Here is a 21,041-nt window from a genome sequence, read left to right as displayed (position 1 = left end):
AAGCACATTCCCTAACTCACTCACTTTTAACTAATTGGGGAAATAAAATGTATAATCTAAATGTGGCTAACAATTGCAATGAAAAGTATGAAGTTTCAATTTAAAGCTTGAATCGTTTACCTAATGACAATTAACTAAGTGTAAATCAATTCACTAATTCAAAACATGATCCATCAATTCAATTAGCAATTTCAACTCACATGAATCTAGAGGATAATGTAATTGTGGCAAAAAGTATGGAATTCAAACATAAGTATGGATGGTCTACTTACCTAATAATTAAATTGCAGTTAAATTAATTAAACTTAAATTAAACTAATTAAACATGAATTTAAAACTAATTAGACACTAAATTAACCTAAACATGTAGTGCCATCCATCAAATAGAAGTAATTTTCCATCAATTTGACACAATTACAACTAATCAATACCATGTATAGCCATCACAAGAATCAATTAACAAAAAATTCATGTGTAAAATTTGTTTATCAATCAACCACACATAAGACAATATGAGATTAATACAGATAATCAATTGAAAGAATTTAATTCATAATGTTCAAGACTGTACACTAATTACATAAATTAATCCCCAAAAAGTAAAAAGAGAGAAAGAATATGTTACATGCTTAGGGTTTGTCCAACCCTAAGTAGAAGAATCAGTCACTCATGGTTGATGGATTCGAAGATAGAACAAATTCCATCATCTAATTCATCTTCTCTGAATTTTTCTTCTTCTTTGTGCTTTTTCCAAGAACCTTAGCTTTTTCCCTTTTTCGTGTTTTTCAGAGAGAGCGTAATATCACGATAGAGACTAAAATAATAATTCATTCTCCAAAAATAATATTCACTAAAACTAATGAAAAACTAACCCTAAGTAACAGACCCTATTAAAGCCCATAAGTTACAAAAATAAGCCAAAAATAAGAAAATCCCGTAATGCTGCCAAGTACTGGGGGATTGATCCCACAACCTTGGAGATCGATCCCCCAAGGGCATTTTTAGTTCTGTGAATAGTGGGGGATCGATCCCCCACTCTGGGGGATCGATCCCTTAGAGTTGCATTTTCCTTTTACACCTTATTTAGCTCCATTTTGGCCCAGGGATAATTGGTTTGCTTTTTCACCTTTGGGAACATCATCAAAGGCCCAAGAAAGGTAGAATTGACCGCCTTTTGAAGAATAAGTACACTATACGAGCAATGAGCTGCGACCTTTTTTCGCCATTTTCTGAACTTTTCTGAATGTCTTTGCTTGACTCCAAAAAAGCTTTAGTGGACCAAAATTAATCCGTTTGAACCTTATTGACCTGAAATTAACAAAAACATAAATTAGAACTAAAACATGAAAATAAGATAGATGTAAGGATTAAAATACCCTAATTTAGGTGCTGAAATGTGCAACATTTAAGCACTTATCAGTTATTATAATAATTATTATTTTTCTCAAAGGTTAAAGCAAGTATTTCGAGTCACGATATTACCCGCAACAGTGCTCAATCTTTCCAACCCATTGGTCAGTGTGAATCGAGTATAGAATATATAGTTGTTTGGTAACAATAATAATTTTATTAAAAAGTTAGTAGTAATTATAATTTATTTATTTGTTTAAAATTTTTTTTTTCATACTAGTAATTTTAATTTTGATTTTTACACTAGCTTGTGTACCTGGCCATGGTTACCCCACTTAAAAAAAGAAAGGAAATAAGAGCATTGGAGTGCAATAAGTATACTATTTATCTACTTTTAAAATAGTAGAGTGTCATGTCAGCATATTTTAATAAAGTAGATAGATAATATGCATTTTAGATTATGTTATACAGTGTGGACATTAGAATTCATTTTTTCATTGTCTACTTTATTATTATATAATTAAATTAGAAGTGATGTGTGAGAAAAAGACAAAAACAAAGACAACCCATGATTAAACAATTGTGTCAAAACGGATAGATATACTTTATAGTATTCTCCAATAGTGGACAATGCAGTACATAACAACTAATGGAACCACAATTTTGTTACTCCACTTTTCACCCACACCGACTCTCCTCTCTATTTTATACAAATATCCTCTACTTTTTTACCGCAATCCAGATGTGCTAAGCAGTTCAGCACCAAAGTATAACATAATAATAATAAGGGTAAATTACACCTAGACCCCCTGAGGTTAGGTCATATTTCAGCCAGATGAAGATTTTGGTTTTAACTTTCACTTACACCCCAATTTACTTTTTGACTTCTAATATATATGAATAGAACATTTTACCCTCAATTTTTTAATACAATATATATATATATAATCTTAAATGACAAAAAAGCCCATATATATATATATATATATATATATATATTCAACACCGGCAGCTCCCACCATTAACACCGACAGCTCCACCAACGTCCCACCTTAACACCTCCCTGCACCGCCAACCCACCCAAAACCAAACTGCACCCCCACCGAACGTCTTATCACCACCACCCACCTAAAACCAAACCCAAAAATACACAAAATCCCATCCCACCCACTGCAGAAATGGACGTCGATGACAAAGAATCGAAGGCGAGTTGATGTCGGCGGCAGGTGTCGGATTACAAGCTCTACGGTGGCCAAATCAATATATCTTGACAGCGACACATCGTATTACGCTTACAGCCTCGACGGCGTCGTAATCGGCGGCAAAAATCCTCATCTCGTGCTACAGTTGCGTATCTGTGTGTGAGGGTTTGTGTGGAGAGAGGTAGCTACAGTCGCGGCGGCAGTGAAAGAGGTCGTGGTGGAGGTGGTCGCGATGGCGGCGGGAGAGACGATGGGATCGATTCGTCGATGACGACGATTTGTCAAATCAAACGGCAACGACAGTGGAGAAGACGGCGATGATGTCGAAGCCTCCGGCGGCGTTGAACCCTTGTCTTCTTTCTTCAATTTAGGATTTCTTTCCCATTTTCCACCAAATCACACACACACATATATATCACCCACACCATATACCACCCCCGCCGGCCCGCTGCATCACAGATCCACAACTCACAGCCACATCCGACGCCATCATCGCTGATTGCTCTGACTAGATGCCTGTCTTTGCTTTGTCGTCGCTTGGGAACACGCCGATATGAACTGGGTTTTGCTACTTGGAGCTCGCCGGAACTGAGTTTTGTTTCACCGACACTAGGATCTCGCCGGAACTGGGTCAGTTCAGTTCTGTCGTTTTTCGCCGAAGAAGAACTGGGTTTCACTAAGCCTGTAATCCGAATTGAGTTTGGTTTCGCCGACTACAATTGATTCCGACGGGAGAGAGAGAGAAAGGGGAAAAAGAGGGTAGAGAGAGAGAGAGAGAGAGGGGAAGGGTCACAGAGAGGGGGGATGGGTAGTTTGGTCACAAATATAATTAATATGAGGTCAAAGGGTAGTATAGTCTTAAATTGATATTTGGGGTGCAAGTGAAATGCTAAATCACTAATTCATATATAAGTGAAATCTAAAACCAAAATATTCATATAGGTATAATATGACCTAACCATAAGGGGTCTAGGTGTAATTTACCCTAATAATGATAATAAAATACCAAGGCTATCCTATTTTGCACCCAATTAGCATTGTCCACTAGTCATAGTGAGTCACACTAAGGTTAATAGTTGGAATATTCAGGACTTATCTTACTGTTCAGTCCATCAAATTTCAGAGTAATCATGAAAATTACTTAGATGAGTAATTTAATTCAGTCTTTTGACTCCAAATTCATTCACATGCATAGTTTTTTCTCTTTTGGTAAGGAAATTTCTAATATTTTATTATTATTCTAGTTGAATAGCCTTTTGTATTATTCTAATTTTTAATATTTTATTATACAGAAGAAGACAAAACCTTGAAATTTTTTGTCATGGCAAAGTTAGTTCATTGCACAAATGACAATATATAGCTTATATAAAATCCAAATTGAAGAATTTAAGTACCCTTATCATGGAATTCAAACTTCATTGCTAAGAAACTAAAAAACAACATAATCATCAATCAATGGTACTAATTTTTAACACTCCTATCCATTTATAGTCTTTGTTTTCCATTGTATGATCTCTGTTTAATTAATTCACAGCCATGTTAATGCTTTTATTCCTCTCTAGTTTGTTTAGCCAAGCTTCGTACACCTTGAATGAGCCTTACACATTCACCTACACTGCATTTGATGCCGAGAGTTGTGGCGGCAATGCAAGTAGTTTGATGTGCATGGGGGCTGTTACTGCCGCCAACGGCTGCCTGAGCCTCACGCCGGACCACCAAAGCCTGCAGCAAATCGATCCCAATTCGACTTCCAACACCGTGGGAAGGGTTTTGCACCGCCACCCGGTGCTGGCCTGGCCGGCCTATATATCCACCTCCTTCATTGTTAGGATTGTGACGGACATCAATGCAACAGGATATGGTGATGGAATGACTTTTATTTTTGCACAGGATGATCACCCCTCACCACCAGAGAGCGTTGGCTCATATCTTGGATTATTTGATCACTCAACTCAAGGTATATATATATATATATATATATCAAATTTATCCACGCTAAACATAATGACCCTAGGATATGATTGTTATATATTTTTTTGGTAACTACCTTTTTTATACACTTGAATCATATCCAACGTCTTGTAGAAAAATTTCTTGTTCACTGGTGTGCAAAAGATCATTTCCGGTTATGTATATATAAACTAATAAGTAGATCATATAAATTTTAAGAAGAAAAAAAAAAACTTAGTAACTGTTCTTTATTATGGAAAAACTGCTCACTTCAATTCTCTAAGTTCTATTACTCTTCTTTTCTGATGATATCCATGAGCAAATATGTACACACACTGCTAATATAAATACCTTATATGTGTGCGTGTGTGTATATATAAATGAATATTTTGTGGCCAGAAGCTTATATTATTAATTTTTTTTTTTTTTTTTGTTGTTTTTCATTTTTGTGTGTGTATATATTTATAAAGGTGTGTGTACACCTTTGGCCATGCTTGAATGTCTAGAAATTAGGTGTGTATGAACAATTAATAACTCCTCAATTTTGTCCAGGACTTATTGTAGGTAATGAATCATATTGATCATACAAACTCATTCATCTAACCTGCATATATATATATATATATATAGGTGGCTCTCTTCGTCAACTTGCAGTTGAGCTAGACACTTACAAGAACGAATATGATCCAGATGGGAACCATGTAGCCATTGACACAACAAGTGTATCGAGCCCTGTTGCGGTAAAGAGTCTCAATGACACCGGCATTGATCTCAAGAGCGGAAGAGAAATTATGTTCAAGATCGAATACGATGGATGGACCAAATTACTTGAAATAAGTGTGGCCTATGCTGGAGACCCCCTCAAAAGATTTCTCAGCACTTCCATAATCTTGCAGAAAACAGTTCCTAGCTCAGTTTACGTGGGCTTTACGGCCTCTACTGGTACTTACTCCGAGACTCATCAAGTTCTTCAATGGAATTTCACCTCCTATGAATTGCCAAAGCAATCTCTAGAGGTCGGGAAAGAAAATGAGAACAAGACTTTGTTGAGAATCACTATTTCAATCGTCATGGCCTTGTTGCTCTTCACTGCATTCGCTTTGCCATTCGTCCTCAGAGCTCGTAGGAGGAGAAGTGAGAGGGTAGGGCGAAAAGGGGATATCGAAATGCTAACTAGGAATGCAGCCAATGCCCCCAAAATGTTCACTCACAGGCAGCTTTCAAAGGCCACTAACAACTTCAGCAAAGAGAACCTTTTGGGGACCGGTGGTTTTGGAAGTGTTTACAAAGGGGTTGTATCAGATCCTTCTACCACTATTGCTGTCAAAAGAATTTCAGCAACATCAAACCAAGGTACCTAATACTTTTTTGCATTTAATTTCAGCTCATATATATATATATATTGACAAAGATTTAAATTATATTCTCTAGACATTTTTGTCTCAAATTTTCATATTTTCGCTCAAATTGTTCATCAATATAAATTCTGATGCAGTTAAAAGTATACCTTTTTATTCCTAAATTTGTTACCATCTGTTCATGTGGTAAGACCATTCTTCTCTTTGAACCCAAATTTGTTACCATTTGTTCTATTCAATATCAAAATAAACTAGCAAAAATTATTCCCAAATTTCTGATGCTGTTGAAACTAGGCCTATTTATCCCCAAGTTTGTTCCCAATTCTGATTCAGTTAAAATTAGGCCTATGAAAACTTTTTCTTTTCAGTACTTTTAAGATATTTGAATTTCTTCATCCAAATTTGTTACCATTTGTTCATGTGGGTAAAAACCATTTTCTTCTTTTTGTCCGAGTCCAGGTGAGAAGGAGTACTTAGCAGAAATATGCACAATTGGGCGCCTTAGGCACAAGAACTTAGTGCAACTCCAAGGTTGGTGCCACGAGCGAAAGCAACTACTCCTTGTCTATGATTATATGCCTAATGGCAGCCTTGATCATTTCATCGGCAAGAAGGATGGCTTTCTTGATTGGAAAACCAGGTACAAGGTGCTAACCGGCTTGGCATCCGCCTTAGTTTACCTCCATGAAGAATGTGACAACCCTGTTGTGCATCGCGACGTGAAGCCTAACAATGTGATGTTGGATTCTGAATACAATGCTCATTTGGGTGACTTTGGACTTGCAAGGTTGCTCCAAAATGAGGAGGCTGTCACAACCATGATTGCAGGAACACCGGGATATTTAGCCCCAGAAGTCAGCTTCACTGGGAGGGCTACTCCGGAATCTGATGTCTACAGCTTTGGAATGGTGGCACTAGAAGTGGTATGTGGGCGAAGATCGAAAGCTAGTTTCATGGAAGAGAATAGCTTGGTGGATAGTGTGTGGTGTTTATATGAAAAAGGTGCTCTGCTTGATTGTGTGGACCAAAAGCTTGGAGGGACTTATGATGAGGAACAAGTGAAGAGGACTTTGGTTGTTGGACTAGCTTGTTTGCATCCAAACTATACGTTCCGGCCTAGAATGAGAAAAGTGGTTCAGATTTTCTTGAACCTTGATGAGCCACTGGTGAATTTGCCGGTGTCTAGGCCTAGTTCAATCTGTGTGTCATTTCGTTCATCTGCTGATACAACAACGACTGATTTTGGCTCTACCATTGCTGCCACTACTAGAGGTTCTATGGAGTCCTTGCCGGATGAGATGACGGTCCAATATGAAGAGGAGTGACAGATTGAAAATCAATGTATATAATGGAGGTTCTATGGAAGTTGACTTGGGATGCAGCCCTTGTTGCAGCAGATTGATGACAGGTTGAAGCACAATGTGGTGTTTGTATTTTCTTCCTCTCGTGTGTCATCCTTAAATTGTGAATTATGTAAATGCGTTAAATTCTCGATTCAATGGTGTTGGAACACCGTCGTTGCATGAGTGTTGTATCTTCAATGCAAATGTATTGGATTACTTTTTAAAAGTTGTATCCACATGAAACAAGAGATACATGGACACTTAAATTCTGAATACTATGTGCTCTTCATAGTGATAACATAGCTCTATCCTATTACAGAGTGTGAATGTTAAACGTTTTGGGCTCCAATTTTGTTTGTTTTGGGCTCTCGTTTGGATTTTCAATGCTTTGATATGTGGGCCTAAATTTGGTCCTTTGGGCCATTCAAGGGTTCCTCCCCATCCTATGTAGTTCCATTCTTCATAATCCCCCCTCCCCCCCCCCCACCCCCCAATGAGACATCATTTGAAAGGCAAAAAGAATGAAATATCTAAAAAGTAATGGACCAAAAGGAAACCTTCAAAAGTATGAGGTTTTGATAACTCAAGATAGTGGAGAAATAAAAAGGGTCATTTGTAAAAGTGTACCAAGTCCTGTGCCACTAATATATCACGAGTGGACACACTATTTTGTTCTTGAAGTTCATGATGCACTAGTTTTATAAGGGAAAGATTTGTCTTACATTAAATTTGAATGGAAAGTGAAATGAGTATAAATGTGTTAGATATTAACTCCATCTAATGGCTTAAGTTTTTAGGTTTGATCACGAAGCACTCAACCAATTATAGTTAGTATCAGAGTCAGACTTAGAGACTTGTCCCACATCGGATCCAAATGGGAAGTGAAATGAATATAAATGAATTCGGTACTGGAGACTTATCTCACATCGAATCCGGATAGTAAAGTGAAGTGAAGTGGGTAAAAATGGGTTAGGTGTTAATCCTACCTACCACCAGTTATAATTGATATCCCGTGTAGACAAGATGGTCTAAACCCAACGAGATTAGATTGCGAAGCACCTAACCGATTATAGCTGGTTTCCTGAATAGATAAGATTACATTTGAGACAGCCTAGTTTCTTAAATACCGTGTTATCTGTGGTCATTTATAAATGAATCATACAATTGGCGCCTTCGACATCCAACAATGCAATGACATAAAGTACCATGTATGTAGTAAATGAGCTTGGTTGGTACAAAGTATGATTGGACCCTCCACCTATAAAAATTTTTGTGAAATATATAGTATATAAATCACACACACTCACAACTCAAAAACAAAATCCTATTCAATAATGTTTTTAGTGAGCCCTATTGAAAACAAAATCTTAATTGCTTGAAAGTTCAAGGAAAAAAAAAAAATTCCCATTCAATAAATGATGAGTTACCTAGTTATCACTTGGGCATGTAATTTAGTGGTGCCTCTTGTTTTAATATCTTTTTTAAGTGAAAGTAGACGGTAAATTATTTGTTCAAATACACACATATATACGAAGCAATAAATGAACCAGAGTTGGGGTATTTACTTCACTCCGTGTACTTCGTTTAATTACGTACAGATTATGCCACTTTTATTACGTAAAAAAAAAAAAAAACTAATCTAATGTGTTTGATTCGCTGATAAATAAGCTGCTCAACTTTTAAATTATTAAGTAGTAAAGTAAATATTAATATATTAAGTGACACTTTCAATTAAACAATAAGAATCTTAAAAATATTAAATATATATATAAAATTTTAAAAGATATATATATAATCGGGATGGAGTTGGGACAAGTTTATTACTAAATCTGCCCCCGTCCCAAACCCGAGTCGCTTCGAATTTTCAATTATTTTACCATATTTATTCCAAATTCATACATGAAACTACCAAATTCGTCCCATTAAGAACCAAGTGGGACTAGACGAAAACCCGTCTGCCATACCTATATATATATATATGAATAAGAAATTTATTTGAGTCACAATTGGATGTAAAAATGGTAGTTACCAAAAAAAAAATATATAAAAAAAATAAAACATTCATATAACCAGTCATCTGCATGATAGTTGATAAATTTCTTGTTTATGAGTTAGCAACGTATAAAAATGGTCTCTTGTCAAACAGGAGTCCTCTTGAGGCCGGTCCGAATGTGTGGCCCAAATTCGTCCGTTAGTATGTATATATGTGTGTGCCCAAATTCGTCCGTTAGTGTGTGTGTGTGTGTGTGTGAGAGAGAGAGAGATGGTTGGCCGCCAGCATGGTCCTCTTCTTGACTTTATCAAAGATGGACTATCTATGCATATTTTTGTTTGCTACCATACCTTTCTCTTTTATACATGGACTATTTTAAGCCCGAGATGGAGACTTCATGCATACAAGCCAATAAAAAATGGTTTCGTATCTTATCTACTTGTTATAGTGGACTACTTTACATACACGGATATACCAAACCACTTTTTATTTTTATTTTTATTTTTAATTGTCAACATCTATTTGATTTCTTTTTCTTATTTTAAATGCAACCCAAAAAGACTTTAATCAATAATGTCCCTTCCCCAGTTCCCCACAACCAAACAACCAAACCCTAACTAATATTAAGATAAGAAACATTACAACTAACATGTGACTTTGTGACATGTCCACTAAATAAGCTTAAAATCTAGCAAGACAGAGTATTACTACTTTACCCACTACATTATATATATATATATATATATATATTCAATGATAATTTTAATAATAATTTTAATTTGATTAACTTTAATAATAATCCTTTGACTTAAAAATTATATTTATTTTATCACTCCAGAGCATTCACAATTTTTTTGTCAATTTTTTTATTAAAAGAATTGGCTGTCAATCAATTATTTTGTTGGGGTTTTCTTTTAAAAATTGACTTGTAGAACTTGGAGTAATATATATATATATATATAAATTAAAGAGAATGAGGCTGGAGGTATTCATAAATAGTTTGAGTTATGCTTTTCTTATTATTATTATTTAAAAATAACATTGAGACAATTTTATTAAACGATTTAAGAGAATGAGGTTGGAGGGGAGGTATTCATTTATAGTTTGAGTTATACTTTTCTTATTATTATTATTTAAAAATAAAATTCGAGACTATTTTATTAAACGATATAAGGTCGAATAATTCTTTACCTTCAGTCATTTCAAAATCATTTTTGAACTCAAGATTTATTAAATAAGTGAAATTTAATATCATAAATACAAGTTTTTAACCCACTCAAGTTCGAATGGTACTTCTAACTTGAATGATGCATGTGTTATTGGACGGATATACTTATTCTAATATAAAAAAAAAAAAAGAAAAAAAAAGCTAAAACAGTCTTGATTTGGACCATTTAAAATTCAAAATCTTGGCTTGGTTAGTCCAATAGAGACGTGGTGGCAAACTAAAAGTTGAATTCCCTTTATGCCCTCACTTCTCAAAGGAATTACCGAATTAGAGTAGGAAGATGAGGATTGTTTTTGTATTTTTGTACGTGGACATGTTCATAATATTTGCGTGTGAGTGATATGTGGTTATGTGAAACTTTTGGCTACAGAACGAAGAGTCGGACAGTAAGAAGTGTGCAAGTCACGTGACTCAACACGCTCACGCCACGTTCATGGCTCGTCAACTCGTGCAGCTGCACGTGACAAATTTATCGAACGCGCGTTTAAATCCTTTCAAAATGATTACGGATCTAAGATCGGACTTCAAATTCATGTTCCAATCGAGTTTATTAGCCCTCCCTCCAAGAATGTAATGGGCCTGAATTTTAATGTGGCCTTATTATAGTCTATAGGTTTTCAGGCCCACATAAGCCCAGTTTTTTTCTTGTCTTTTTCTTTCTCCTTCAAGTCCTCCGTTACTCTCAAGTTTTGCATCATTGACATGACTCTGTTTTAAAGCTAGCTTCATTACTACTTGGTCCATAAATTGTTACCTGGAAAAAATATAATAATAAAAAATTGTTACTGCTTGGTAAATAGAGTGTAAAAAAGAATAAGGGAACTGTAAAAATCTGAAAATCTTTCGTTTTTACAATAACTCGAACTCTAACTCTAACATTGTTTGAAGTAAAAAATTTAACTATTACAACAATTAGCTATTTATGTACAAGTGTTCATGTTTGGCTTGGCCTTTTTTGGCTGTCTTAGTTCAATCTTGACTTGTTTATCTAATCTCAAATTCAGAATTGAACTCAGAATTGAACCGAGGCATAGTTTTGTGTATAGTAATGAAATGGAATGGATATTCCATTTTAACTATTGTCTTATTTGATATGATATTTAAAGTGAGAATGACTATAAAATCTATTCCACAATTAAACTGATGGAATAAGAAGTGAAGCCAAAAATAAAATTAGAGGGCACAATGTATAAACAAAAAATTAAAAAAAAATCAATAATCACCACAATAAATATAGATTCTATAAATCAAGATACAAAGAAGAAAAATTACTTAAAATAATATGTGAATCAGTGAGCAATTTAAGAAAGATGATAGTTAACAAAAATTTAAAAAAGGAAAGAAAAATGAGAGAATTTTGAAATGAAACAAATTGAAGTTTGATTCAAAAAGGAAAATTTGACTTTTTTTTAAAGGAAATTAAACGAATTTAAAGAGTAAGAAAGAGAATGAAATACAAAATTTAAGAGATAATTTCAAGAAAATAAAAATTTTAGGAGAGGCATTATATGAATTTTTTCATATATACATGTAAAAATATACCGTATAAATTTAATATATGTATTATAATAAGCGGAGCCAGGCCCGGGGGGCATGTGCCCCCCTGGGCGTTTACGGGCTCCGCCGTTGATCGTTCCTGTCTTCCATCACCACCACCACAACCACCGCATTTTGCAACCAGCACTGCCACCACCACCATCGTCATTGTCACCGCCTTCCATGACCGTCTCATTCCACCACCACCACTGTCGACTCATTCCACCACCACCACCTTCTTCCACGTACCACTTCCACTGCCATCCATTTAGAATTGTGACTAGCATTTCATTTCTACACCATTTTATTTATTTATTTATTTATTTTTGGTTAAAATACACCATTTTATTTCATTTCTACACTATTTTCATATTTGCAACCAAACCAAATAATAGAAGGAAAATAGACATTTAATCTCATTTTTAGCTGCATTATATTTTCATTTCATTTCATTCATGCGTACTAAACTAAGCTTGATAGTTCATTTGGTGTTACTGTTTAAAAAAAAAAAAAAACGCTTTTCTAAGTAGAATTGTTATAAAAAATAATAATAAAAAAAATTCGTTTCCACCAAGGTTGTTCAAGCATTGCATGCTTTTTTAATGAGTGGAAATATTGTTAATTTTTTTATTTTTATTTTTTGGTAAAAAACTTATACATATAACATAATGACCTATCACTACTCCTCTTATTAAATATTATTCAAATTTGACAACTCAATTTATTTATAATTCTTAATATAGACATGAAAAAATTTAAAAAATTACATAAATTTGGGATATAGAAATATATTTTATTCTTAATTAAAAAATGTTGTCTCCCCTAAACATAAACGCTTACCAAACGAAAAATTAATTAAAAATATTTTGTAAATAGTTATATATAAATATATGAAAATGATACAAAGTGTACCTACACTACATATTTTTTTCTCGGAAATTACCTACACTACATATTTTTTTCTCGGAAATTACCTACACTACATATTTTTGTCTCGGAAATTACCTACACTACATATTCATTTTGATATTTAAATGTAAATAAAACACCAATGCAAAAAAAAAAAAAAAAAAAAAAAAAATCTTTAGTATTCCGTGTTAGTTAGTATAGGTCACTCTCAGTTTGCCACACCAAAACTCAAAAGCCCAGTAAACCACTGCTCCCACAACTCTAAAACACTCTCTCTCTCTAAAACACTTTCTCTCTCTAAACTCTAAAAGTCTAAACCGAAACACTTATAGCACCCGTCAGTCAGTCCTGAAACTCCCCCCCTCTTTAAACTCTCCCTCTTGACCCCTTCCTTCTTCTTCCACCTCTAATCCTACACCCCCTTCCCTGCTTATCATACGCACTCCCATTCCACACCCATCTCCTCCATTTTCTCTCTCTTCCTCTCCTGAAAATGGGCAAAGGTGGGTCACTCGCCGACGGCGTGATCAAGAAGATCCTCCTCTCCTACACCTACGTAGCCATCTGGATCTTCCTCAGCTTCACCGTCATCGTCTACAACAAGTACATCCTCGATCGCAAGCTCTACAACTGGCCTTTCCCAATCTCTCTCACCATCATCCACATGGCCTTCTGCTCCACCCTCGCATTCCTCGCCGTCCGCGTCTTCTCCCTCGTCGAACCCGTCTCCATTTCCCGCCATCTCTACCTCTCCTCCGTCGTCCCCATCGGAGCCCTCTACGCCCTCTCTCTCTGGCTCTCCAATTCCGCCTACATCTACCTCTCCGTCTCCTTCATCCAGATGCTCAAAGCCCTAATGCCCGTCGCCGTCTACACCATCGGAATTCTCTTCAAGAAGGAGGGATTCAAATCGGAGACGATGGCCAACATGGTGTCCATCTCGATTGGGGTCGGGATTGCCGCCTACGGAGAGGCCAAATTCGATTCGTGGGGGGTGTTTCTTCAACTTGGTGCTGTGGCATTTGAGGCCACTAGATTGGTCATGATTCAGATCTTGCTCACATCCAAAGGTATCACATTGAATCCCATTACTTCGCTCTACTATGTTGCGCCGTGTTGCCTGCTCTTCTTGTTTGTGCCCTGGATTTTCGTCGAATTCCCTGTTTTGAAACAGGCTTCGAATTTCAATTTCGATTTTGTCATTTTCGGGACCAATTCGTTATGTGCTTTCGCCTTGAATTTAGCTGTATTTTTGCTTGTGGGGAAGACGTCCGCATTGACCATGAATGTGGCCGGAGTGGTGAAGGATTGGCTGTTGATTGCGTTTTCGTGGTCCGTGATTAAGGACACTGTGACTCCGCTTAACTTGTTTGGATATGGGCTTGCGTTTTTGGGTGTTGGGTATTACAATCATTCCAAATTGCAGGCGTTGAAGGCGAAGGAAGGGCAGAAGAAGGCTGAGCTGGGTGGGGAGGAAGCTGGGAGGTTGTTGGAGGAGAGAGAAGTAGGGGATGGAATGGGAAGGAAGAGTGATGCGCAAGACTAATTAAAGAACCAATCAATGTATTGAAGGAAGAAATCAGAGAGAGAGAGAGAGAGAGGGTGGTATGGAAATAAAACAAATGGAAGAGAGAGAAAAGGAAATGGTTTTTGAGGTGATGGAGCTGAGAGGAAATTAATTATTTAATTGGGTGGCTATGTTTGCTTTTGCTCTTAGGTATGTGGGATCGATTAAATTTCCATTTTCTATGCTAATTATGGTTGTTTCTGGCTGATATTAGGATTCGAATTTCGCACACTGTTGCTTGTAGTACCAATTCATGTACTTTACTATAGGAAGATAAGAATATCGAATACCTGATATCTGTTTCCATATGTTTTTTGTTATTCGATTTGTCCCTCAAGTAATTAGGTGTAGCAACAGCCATTTATAATGAAGAACTTTTGATGTTCATTCATGTTATATCTTTCTTTTTATGCATTTGAGTTATTTTTCTCATAGTATATATTTGACTTAATTGTGTTTAATAGATTGTTCTCATAATTCTCTGGATTGCATTGCGGAGTCTATATGATGTTATGGTGACTTGATCTTGTTGGATTTTTCATATAAATTGTTGTTTTTTTTTTTGAAGATTTAAGGGATTAAAATGTTGTATTTGGAACATTCTTAATATAATGAAATTATGGTAGGAGACGGACAGTGGATTTGTGGCGTAATTTGATAACGAACAATAATCTTAGAAAACCAATACAACTATGTGAACTATTTATTTATCAATATAAATGAAGAACGTATTGTGAATTAGGTTGGCATGATTTAGTTGAGATGGTTTTTGAAATTTAGGGCCTACATCCATAGAAGAGATGGGAACAATTTCACCATTTCCTTCATAAATTGTATGCTCTGTTTGGATGCTTCTGTGAACTTGGTTGGTTAGAGCTTTGCAAAATTGGACTCCATACTGCATTTGTGCATTTATGTGAAACTGGGCATGATTTGCCCTCGTTCCTGGTTTTTAAGGAACAAGGTCGGCATGTTTGAGATGGTATAATCTTCTACCTAGTTAAGGCTACTTGCGTATTCTTGAAGTATTCCTTCGAATGTTTGTTAAATTCCTATAATATTCAACATTTTGATTTTGTTCCTTTTGGGACAATGCTTTCTTGAGTTGAGTTGAGTATTGATATTGTTACCCTTAGCAATCATGTAAATGGCTCATGGAATTTAGTTAGTTAAATATCCATAATATTCAACATTTTGATTTTGTTCCTTTTGGGACAATTCTTTCTTGAGTTGAGTTGAGTATTGATATTGTTACTCTTAGCAATCATGTAAACGGCTTATGGAATTTATTTTTGCTTCTTGAGTGAGATCTTTGAAACCTTACCAGTCACAAGGTAGATCATGTGTTCAACAGCCTTTATTGAACACCAACAGGTTCAACACCACCGCACTTTACAAGCTAAATCAAATTGTTCAGCTGCCTTTGTTGAACACCAGCACCACGTCAGTTGTCACCGTTAAAATTGCCTCTCCTGCTACTGCCACTGCTTCTGCCTCTCTCCCCTCCCACTGTTTCCTCCATTACTGCAGTCACCATATCTAGTGTTTTCTACTATATTGTCACTTTTGTCACCTAACATATCGGAGACCCCACGACTAGCACCACAGTTATCCGACCTACATTGCCTCCTTTATTGCCGTGGTGTATGATCGTAATGTTGCTAATGCCACTACCATCCTAGCTGCTCTCACCTGCATCTTTATCTACTGAAAAAGAAAAATTGAAATGCATTTTGGTTTTTTATAACAGAACTAGAGATTGGAAGGATCCTCAGTCCTTTATTGAAGTCATTTGATGTTATAATAGAATTAAAAATCAGAAAGGGCCCTCTCAAGTTATTTCATTTGATTTCGGAGACATGTCTCTGCATGTGAATTGGTATTATACTCCAGTCCTATTACTAAAGCTTAGAATTAATAGTAAGTTGTAATTTTGTTTTCGCAAGGATGATGCCTTGAATTCTATCCAAATGTGATGGTGCATATGCTTTAGGAGGCATTTTTTCATCCCTGAAACTCAGGTTGTAGATACTGCTAGCATGAGCTGATGTTGAGCAATACAGATTTTGTTGGTCTCATTGTATACTTTAAATAGAGCTCTCAGGTCTGGATTTCCAATGGAATTGATGCATCCCGTGCTGGCTAGAATATTTAGCTCACCGGATCTGTTACATGGAACTAAAATTCTCTCCAGTGCTCTGTGGCGTTAAGCTCACTGAGGATTGGTGAAGATCATTGAGGGAGATGATTAATCTCACCAGCGCCCCAGTGCATTGCTGGTGGGATCCTCACATTCTCTGGTGCATAGTTTGTTGAGGGAGAGGATTAATCTCACCAGCACACGATTGCATTGCTGGTGGGATCCTCACATTCTCTAGTGCACTATAGAGGCGGCGTCTGGGCTCTCTCTCTCTTCACCAGGATTGGGAACGCCACCATCTTGGTTGCATAACAAGTATGCTTGTTACCAGGCTAAATGGGCTAAACAAATCTATCAGTCTCCCTTACATATAAACAGAACACAGAAAATGTCTTGAATTTCCGTAGGATAGATAAGGGCCTATTTGTTTTCATCTACAGAAATCATTTTTATTTTCAGAAATTGTAGAACAAAAGCCAATGCTGTTTTCAGTTATTAATAAACCCGATTTTTGAAAGAGCCAAATAGCTTCTGGGGAAAAAAAAAAAACAGCTAATGTTTGGATTTCTTTCTTTTTCAAGCATAAAAGTTGCTCCAGTAAACATGTGCTTTTGAGGCCACAGTATTTAAATTTCTTTTTCATGAACAGTTGACTTCCAAGAGCTACATATCATGCCAGCTTCTCAAATCTGCTAAACTAGAAAAACTAATAGGAACAAACAACAATGTCATAACAAGGAATCCTTTAATCCCACTTATATTTTAATTCCAAGTCGTATTCTATGCTTTGATTGCTTTCTAAAGCGACACCAATTGTACTGCAATATACACACAAGTAACTGAGAAAACCCACCATGAAAATAAAGCTGGTTCTCATCATGGACAGCTACCAGTAAGTTGATAGCCTACCAAGAAGGCAAGTTGGCAACTTCACATGCTTGGTTTGTACTGGGGCAGAACCTAAGCACATGACATGCATTTGGCTTATGAGCTAAGTAACTACAAACCCCAAGACAAGCAGTCAGCATCAGTAATTGTGGGTTGATGACTGACCTAATGTACCAAGCCATATCATTTTCATTCACCTTTAAATTATCAATCTTGATGTATAACCAATTACAAAAGGTTGGGCTAAGCAAAACTTCATGCCCTTTAGTTCCTTATTGATTTTGGCCAAGCAAATTGTGTTTAGCCGAAGATGGTGGATTGGCTGGATATGCAAAATATAAGGAAGTGGGACCCATACTTTCTTATATTTCGCCGATAAGCAGTGCTATGCCAAGGATTTCGGTTGAAATCCTCGGCTAGAGTAGCAGTGCTTGGGGATGTGATCATAAACTTAATCCACTTCTAACCATGTGAATTATAAAGAATTCCTACTTCCTAGCCAGTTCAACATGAACGCACAACTCTTAGTTAGAACATTAAAACATAATGGGATGAGCTCCAATTCATAATTATGGTGAACCATGAACCAGTTATAATTTAAGTAATTCTAAATTGTACAGAGATTCATATTAGTGAGCTTTCATCAAGTTTCAGAACATAGCTTCCTTAGCTGTAAAAAAGCATACCCTCCTAAGTATTTGAATTACCTGACTGTTGCATTCTGCTTTTTGGCCCCCAGCAAGCCTCTTAACACAGTGCAGATCAGTCGAAGCATAACATCAATTATTGAATGATAAAACTCAAGCCAACAGCATCAACCTCGAATTCTGTCTTGCATAGGTTTCTTGCATAATTGCATTAGTATTTTTCCCTGGAGATAGATCCCTCAGTTTGCCAATCTCTAAACATTAAATTGGCTTGAAGAATTTGTCCAAATGAAGATAAGATTCCAATCAATGATCATGAGGCCGGACAACACACATGATCTTTACAGTCCTACATCTTAATGGTCATTGGATACATCCGACAGCAAAACAATGATTCACAGTGAATGATCTTTAGGTCATGAATCTAAAACCGGTTAACTACCAGAAGTCTTTACATGAACACAGCCCGTTACTGACATGGTGAAACCGATTTCTGTCTCTCACCACTATTTCTCGATTATAAATCTTGGAGATGAATTTAGTAGCGGAATGACAATCCTCACAGACCCGCAAATTCTTCATAATTCGAATAGGAGTTCCAGGGGGTGTCTTCAGAAGGGCAAAAGCAATAGCCAGCTTTTCACTATGCCTGTTTAAAGCATCTTCCTTATCTTCTTCATGAATATCAAGGAACACTTCTGAAGTTGTAGGAACGTATCCAGCCCTCTTCATCTTCCTCCCCATCTCATCCAGCATTTCGTAAATCTCTTTGTACTGGTTATGCGTTTTATCTCCTGCAACAAATTCATGAATTTCGTTGTCCAGCTCAATCATAGTGCTCCCAGGGATCTTTCTCATACCTTTCTTCTCCATTACCTCTCTAATCGTTGTTTTCTTTTCCCAACGAGACATTTTCGCATAAATATTGGAAAGTAGTACATAATTTGACTCATGCATTGGCTCATTTCTGATTAGCTGTTTAGATAAGCTTTCTCCGAGATTCAGCTCACCATTGACACGGCATGCAGTGATCAAGGTTCGCCAAATTATCTGGTTTGGCTCAATGGGCATTTTCTGAACAAACTCTAGTGCCTCTTTGACGAGTCCAGCTCTGCTCAATAGGTCCACCATGCACCCATAGTGCTCTATTTTAGGTACAATTCCAAAATCCTTTGTCATTGAATTGAAGTATAACCTACCTTCCTCAACTAACCCGGAATGACTACAAGCAGAAAGCAAACCAATAATGGCAATACTATCTGGAACCATCCCAGCTCCTTTCATCTCCTCAAACAATGAAACAGCCTCCAAACCACGACCGTGCATTGCCATACCAACAACCACAGAAGTCCAAGAAATAATTGTTCTCTCTTTCATGTTTCTAAACAACCTCAATGCTTTATTTACATCACCACACTTAGCAAACATGTCAATAAGTGCATTGCAAAGCTCCTCACTTTTATGAACCTTTTCCTTCTCAGTGTAAGACTCAACCCATTTCCCAAGCTCCAGTGCACCCAAATCAGTACAAGCAGACAAAACCGAAACCATTGTAATCTCATCTGGACGAACCCCAGAAATCTGCATTCTTCTAAACAATTCAACCGCATCAGTTGACATTCCCAACCGAGCGTACCCACCAATCATCGCACTCCATGACACAGAATCCGACACGGGCATTTCATCAAACACCATCCGAGCAAACTCAACCCCACTTCCACAGCTACAATACATATGAACCATAGTGTTCTGAACATGAAGATCAGTATCAAACCCAATTTTCACCACCGACCCATGAACCTGTTTACCCAAATTCAAGCTCCCAATACCAGCACAGGCCTTTAGGACAAATGGGTATGTAAATTTATTGGGCAAAACTGAGTGTTCAAGCATAACTTTATAATAATAAACGGCATTGTGCTTGGTGTTACTTGTTTGAGCATAAGCTCTGATTACAGTATTGAAAAGGAATGTGTCGTAGAGCCGGGTATCGGCATCGGAGGTGAACACGAAGTCCGATGCGTAGCCGATGGCGTGGAGGTCGGAGGCTGTGGAAGTGAATTTGGTGATGACCAGTGGGTTGTTTCGGAGACCCAATTTGAGGATGTGGGCGTGGAGTTGGGTGAGCTTGGGGAGAGAGTCGCATGTCTGGAGGAGAGCTAAGCAGCTCTGTTCTGCTGCTCTTTTGTTCACGGTGGTGGGTGGGTGGTTCAGCGCGGTTGTTAGTGGTGCTGTGTTGTTGGTGCGGAATAGCTTGGCTTTGATGGATTGGACTTGCATTTACTTTGCTGTAAAGTTTAAACCTCACCTTTCTAATCTCGTACCAGCTAACTCTTTATTTATTTATGAATTTTGGAGTTTTTATTTTTATTTTTTATTATAACTTGACAATGGTCAGTGAGGTTAGGGAGTTAGATATTAATGGGGAGAGAAAATGATGTTGGTAGGTTTCGAGTAGAGGTCAATTATGTAAGTAAGAGTTGATATTATTATAATATTATTAATATTAGTATAAATTAATCGGACTCTTTACAGACCATCCCTTCTCCTTATTTATTTATTTTCGATAATATATTTTGAATTCGTAATTATAATGTGATCAAATTATATTGTTTTAATGACTATAGTCAAGTGATACTTTCTCATAATTGAAGAATGAAATGAAAAGTTTAAATTTTCGTTAAGGCAATGTGAATGTATAAATATTTTTTTGTGAGCATTAATCTAAAAGAGAAAAGTCAAAAACAAAAAGAATGAGAGAACCTCAATTGAAACCATTCAAAACCGAAATGAATTGAAATTTTAAAAATCAAGTTATTTGAATTCTATTGGACCAAATCATACAGCTTTTACCACATAGTAAGCACAAAATTCTTAAATTGAGAACCCTGACTATGTATCTAAAAAAGAAAAAAAGAAAAAACCAAAAT

At 36.5% G+C, this 21,041-nt stretch overlaps 3 protein-coding genes across 3 annotated transcripts; 2 read left to right on the top strand and 1 right to left on the bottom strand.

Annotated features, from left to right (window-relative positions):
• The first annotated feature begins 2,538 nt into the window (after positions 1 to 2,538).
• LOC132305506 (probable L-type lectin-domain containing receptor kinase S.5) lies at positions 2,539 to 7,185 on the top strand. The gene is made up of 4 exons (XM_059803141.1): positions 2,539 to 2,707; positions 4,087 to 4,509; positions 5,133 to 5,855; positions 6,320 to 7,185. The coding sequence occupies exons 1-4, from the start codon at positions 2,539 to 2,541 to the stop codon at positions 7,183 to 7,185; spliced, it is 2,181 nt and encodes a 726-aa protein (XP_059659124.1).
• A 5,926-nt stretch (positions 7,186 to 13,111) lies between these two features.
• On the top strand, positions 13,112 to 14,832 carry LOC132304466 (probable sugar phosphate/phosphate translocator At5g25400). Its single transcript, XM_059802149.1, has one exon. The coding sequence runs from the start codon at positions 13,363 to 13,365 to the stop codon at positions 14,413 to 14,415; it is 1,053 nt and encodes a 350-aa protein (XP_059658132.1). The 5' UTR covers positions 13,112 to 13,362; the 3' UTR covers positions 14,416 to 14,832.
• A 3,168-nt stretch (positions 14,833 to 18,000) lies between these two features.
• Positions 18,001 to 20,613, bottom strand: LOC132304465 (pentatricopeptide repeat-containing protein At4g21065-like). The gene has a single exon (XM_059802148.1). The coding sequence runs from the start codon at positions 20,389 to 20,391 to the stop codon at positions 18,550 to 18,552; it is 1,842 nt and encodes a 613-aa protein (XP_059658131.1). The 5' UTR covers positions 20,392 to 20,613; the 3' UTR covers positions 18,001 to 18,549.
• Between the last annotated feature and the right edge of the window lie 428 nt (positions 20,614 to 21,041).

This window comes from Cornus florida, unplaced genomic scaffold (assembly GCF_030987335.1).
Source record: "Cornus florida cultivar Cherokee Brave unplaced genomic scaffold, ASM3098733v1 CherokeeBrave_3.0.0_Hap2_Chr04, whole genome shotgun sequence".
Classification (NCBI taxonomy): domain Eukaryota; kingdom Viridiplantae; phylum Streptophyta; class Magnoliopsida; order Cornales; family Cornaceae; genus Cornus; species Cornus florida.
Note: the sequence above shows the minus strand (reverse complement) of the source record. Positions and strands in the feature narration are given on the sequence as shown.

What these genes read in the sequence shown, in the direction of transcription:
- LOC132304465 (XM_059802148.1), bottom strand. Translation starts at nt 20,391, where the DNA reads ATGCAAGTCCAATCCATCAAAGCCAAGCTATTCCGCACCAACAACACA.
- LOC132304466 (XM_059802149.1), top strand. Translation starts at nt 13,363, where the DNA reads ATGGGCAAAGGTGGGTCACTCGCCGACGGCGTGATCAAGAAGATCCTC.
- LOC132305506 (XM_059803141.1), top strand. Translation starts at nt 2,539, where the DNA reads ATGACAAAGAATCGAAGGCGAGTTGATGTCGGCGGCAGGTGTCGGATT. An exon ending in CGTGCTACAGTTGCGTATCT is followed by an intron (nt 2,708 to 4,086) that starts GTGTGTGAGGGT and finishes ATTAATTCACAG; the next exon opens with CCATGTTAATGCTTTTATTC. An exon ending in ATTTGATCACTCAACTCAAG is followed by an intron (nt 4,510 to 5,132) that starts GTATATATATAT and finishes ATATATATATAG; the next exon opens with GTGGCTCTCTTCGTCAACTT.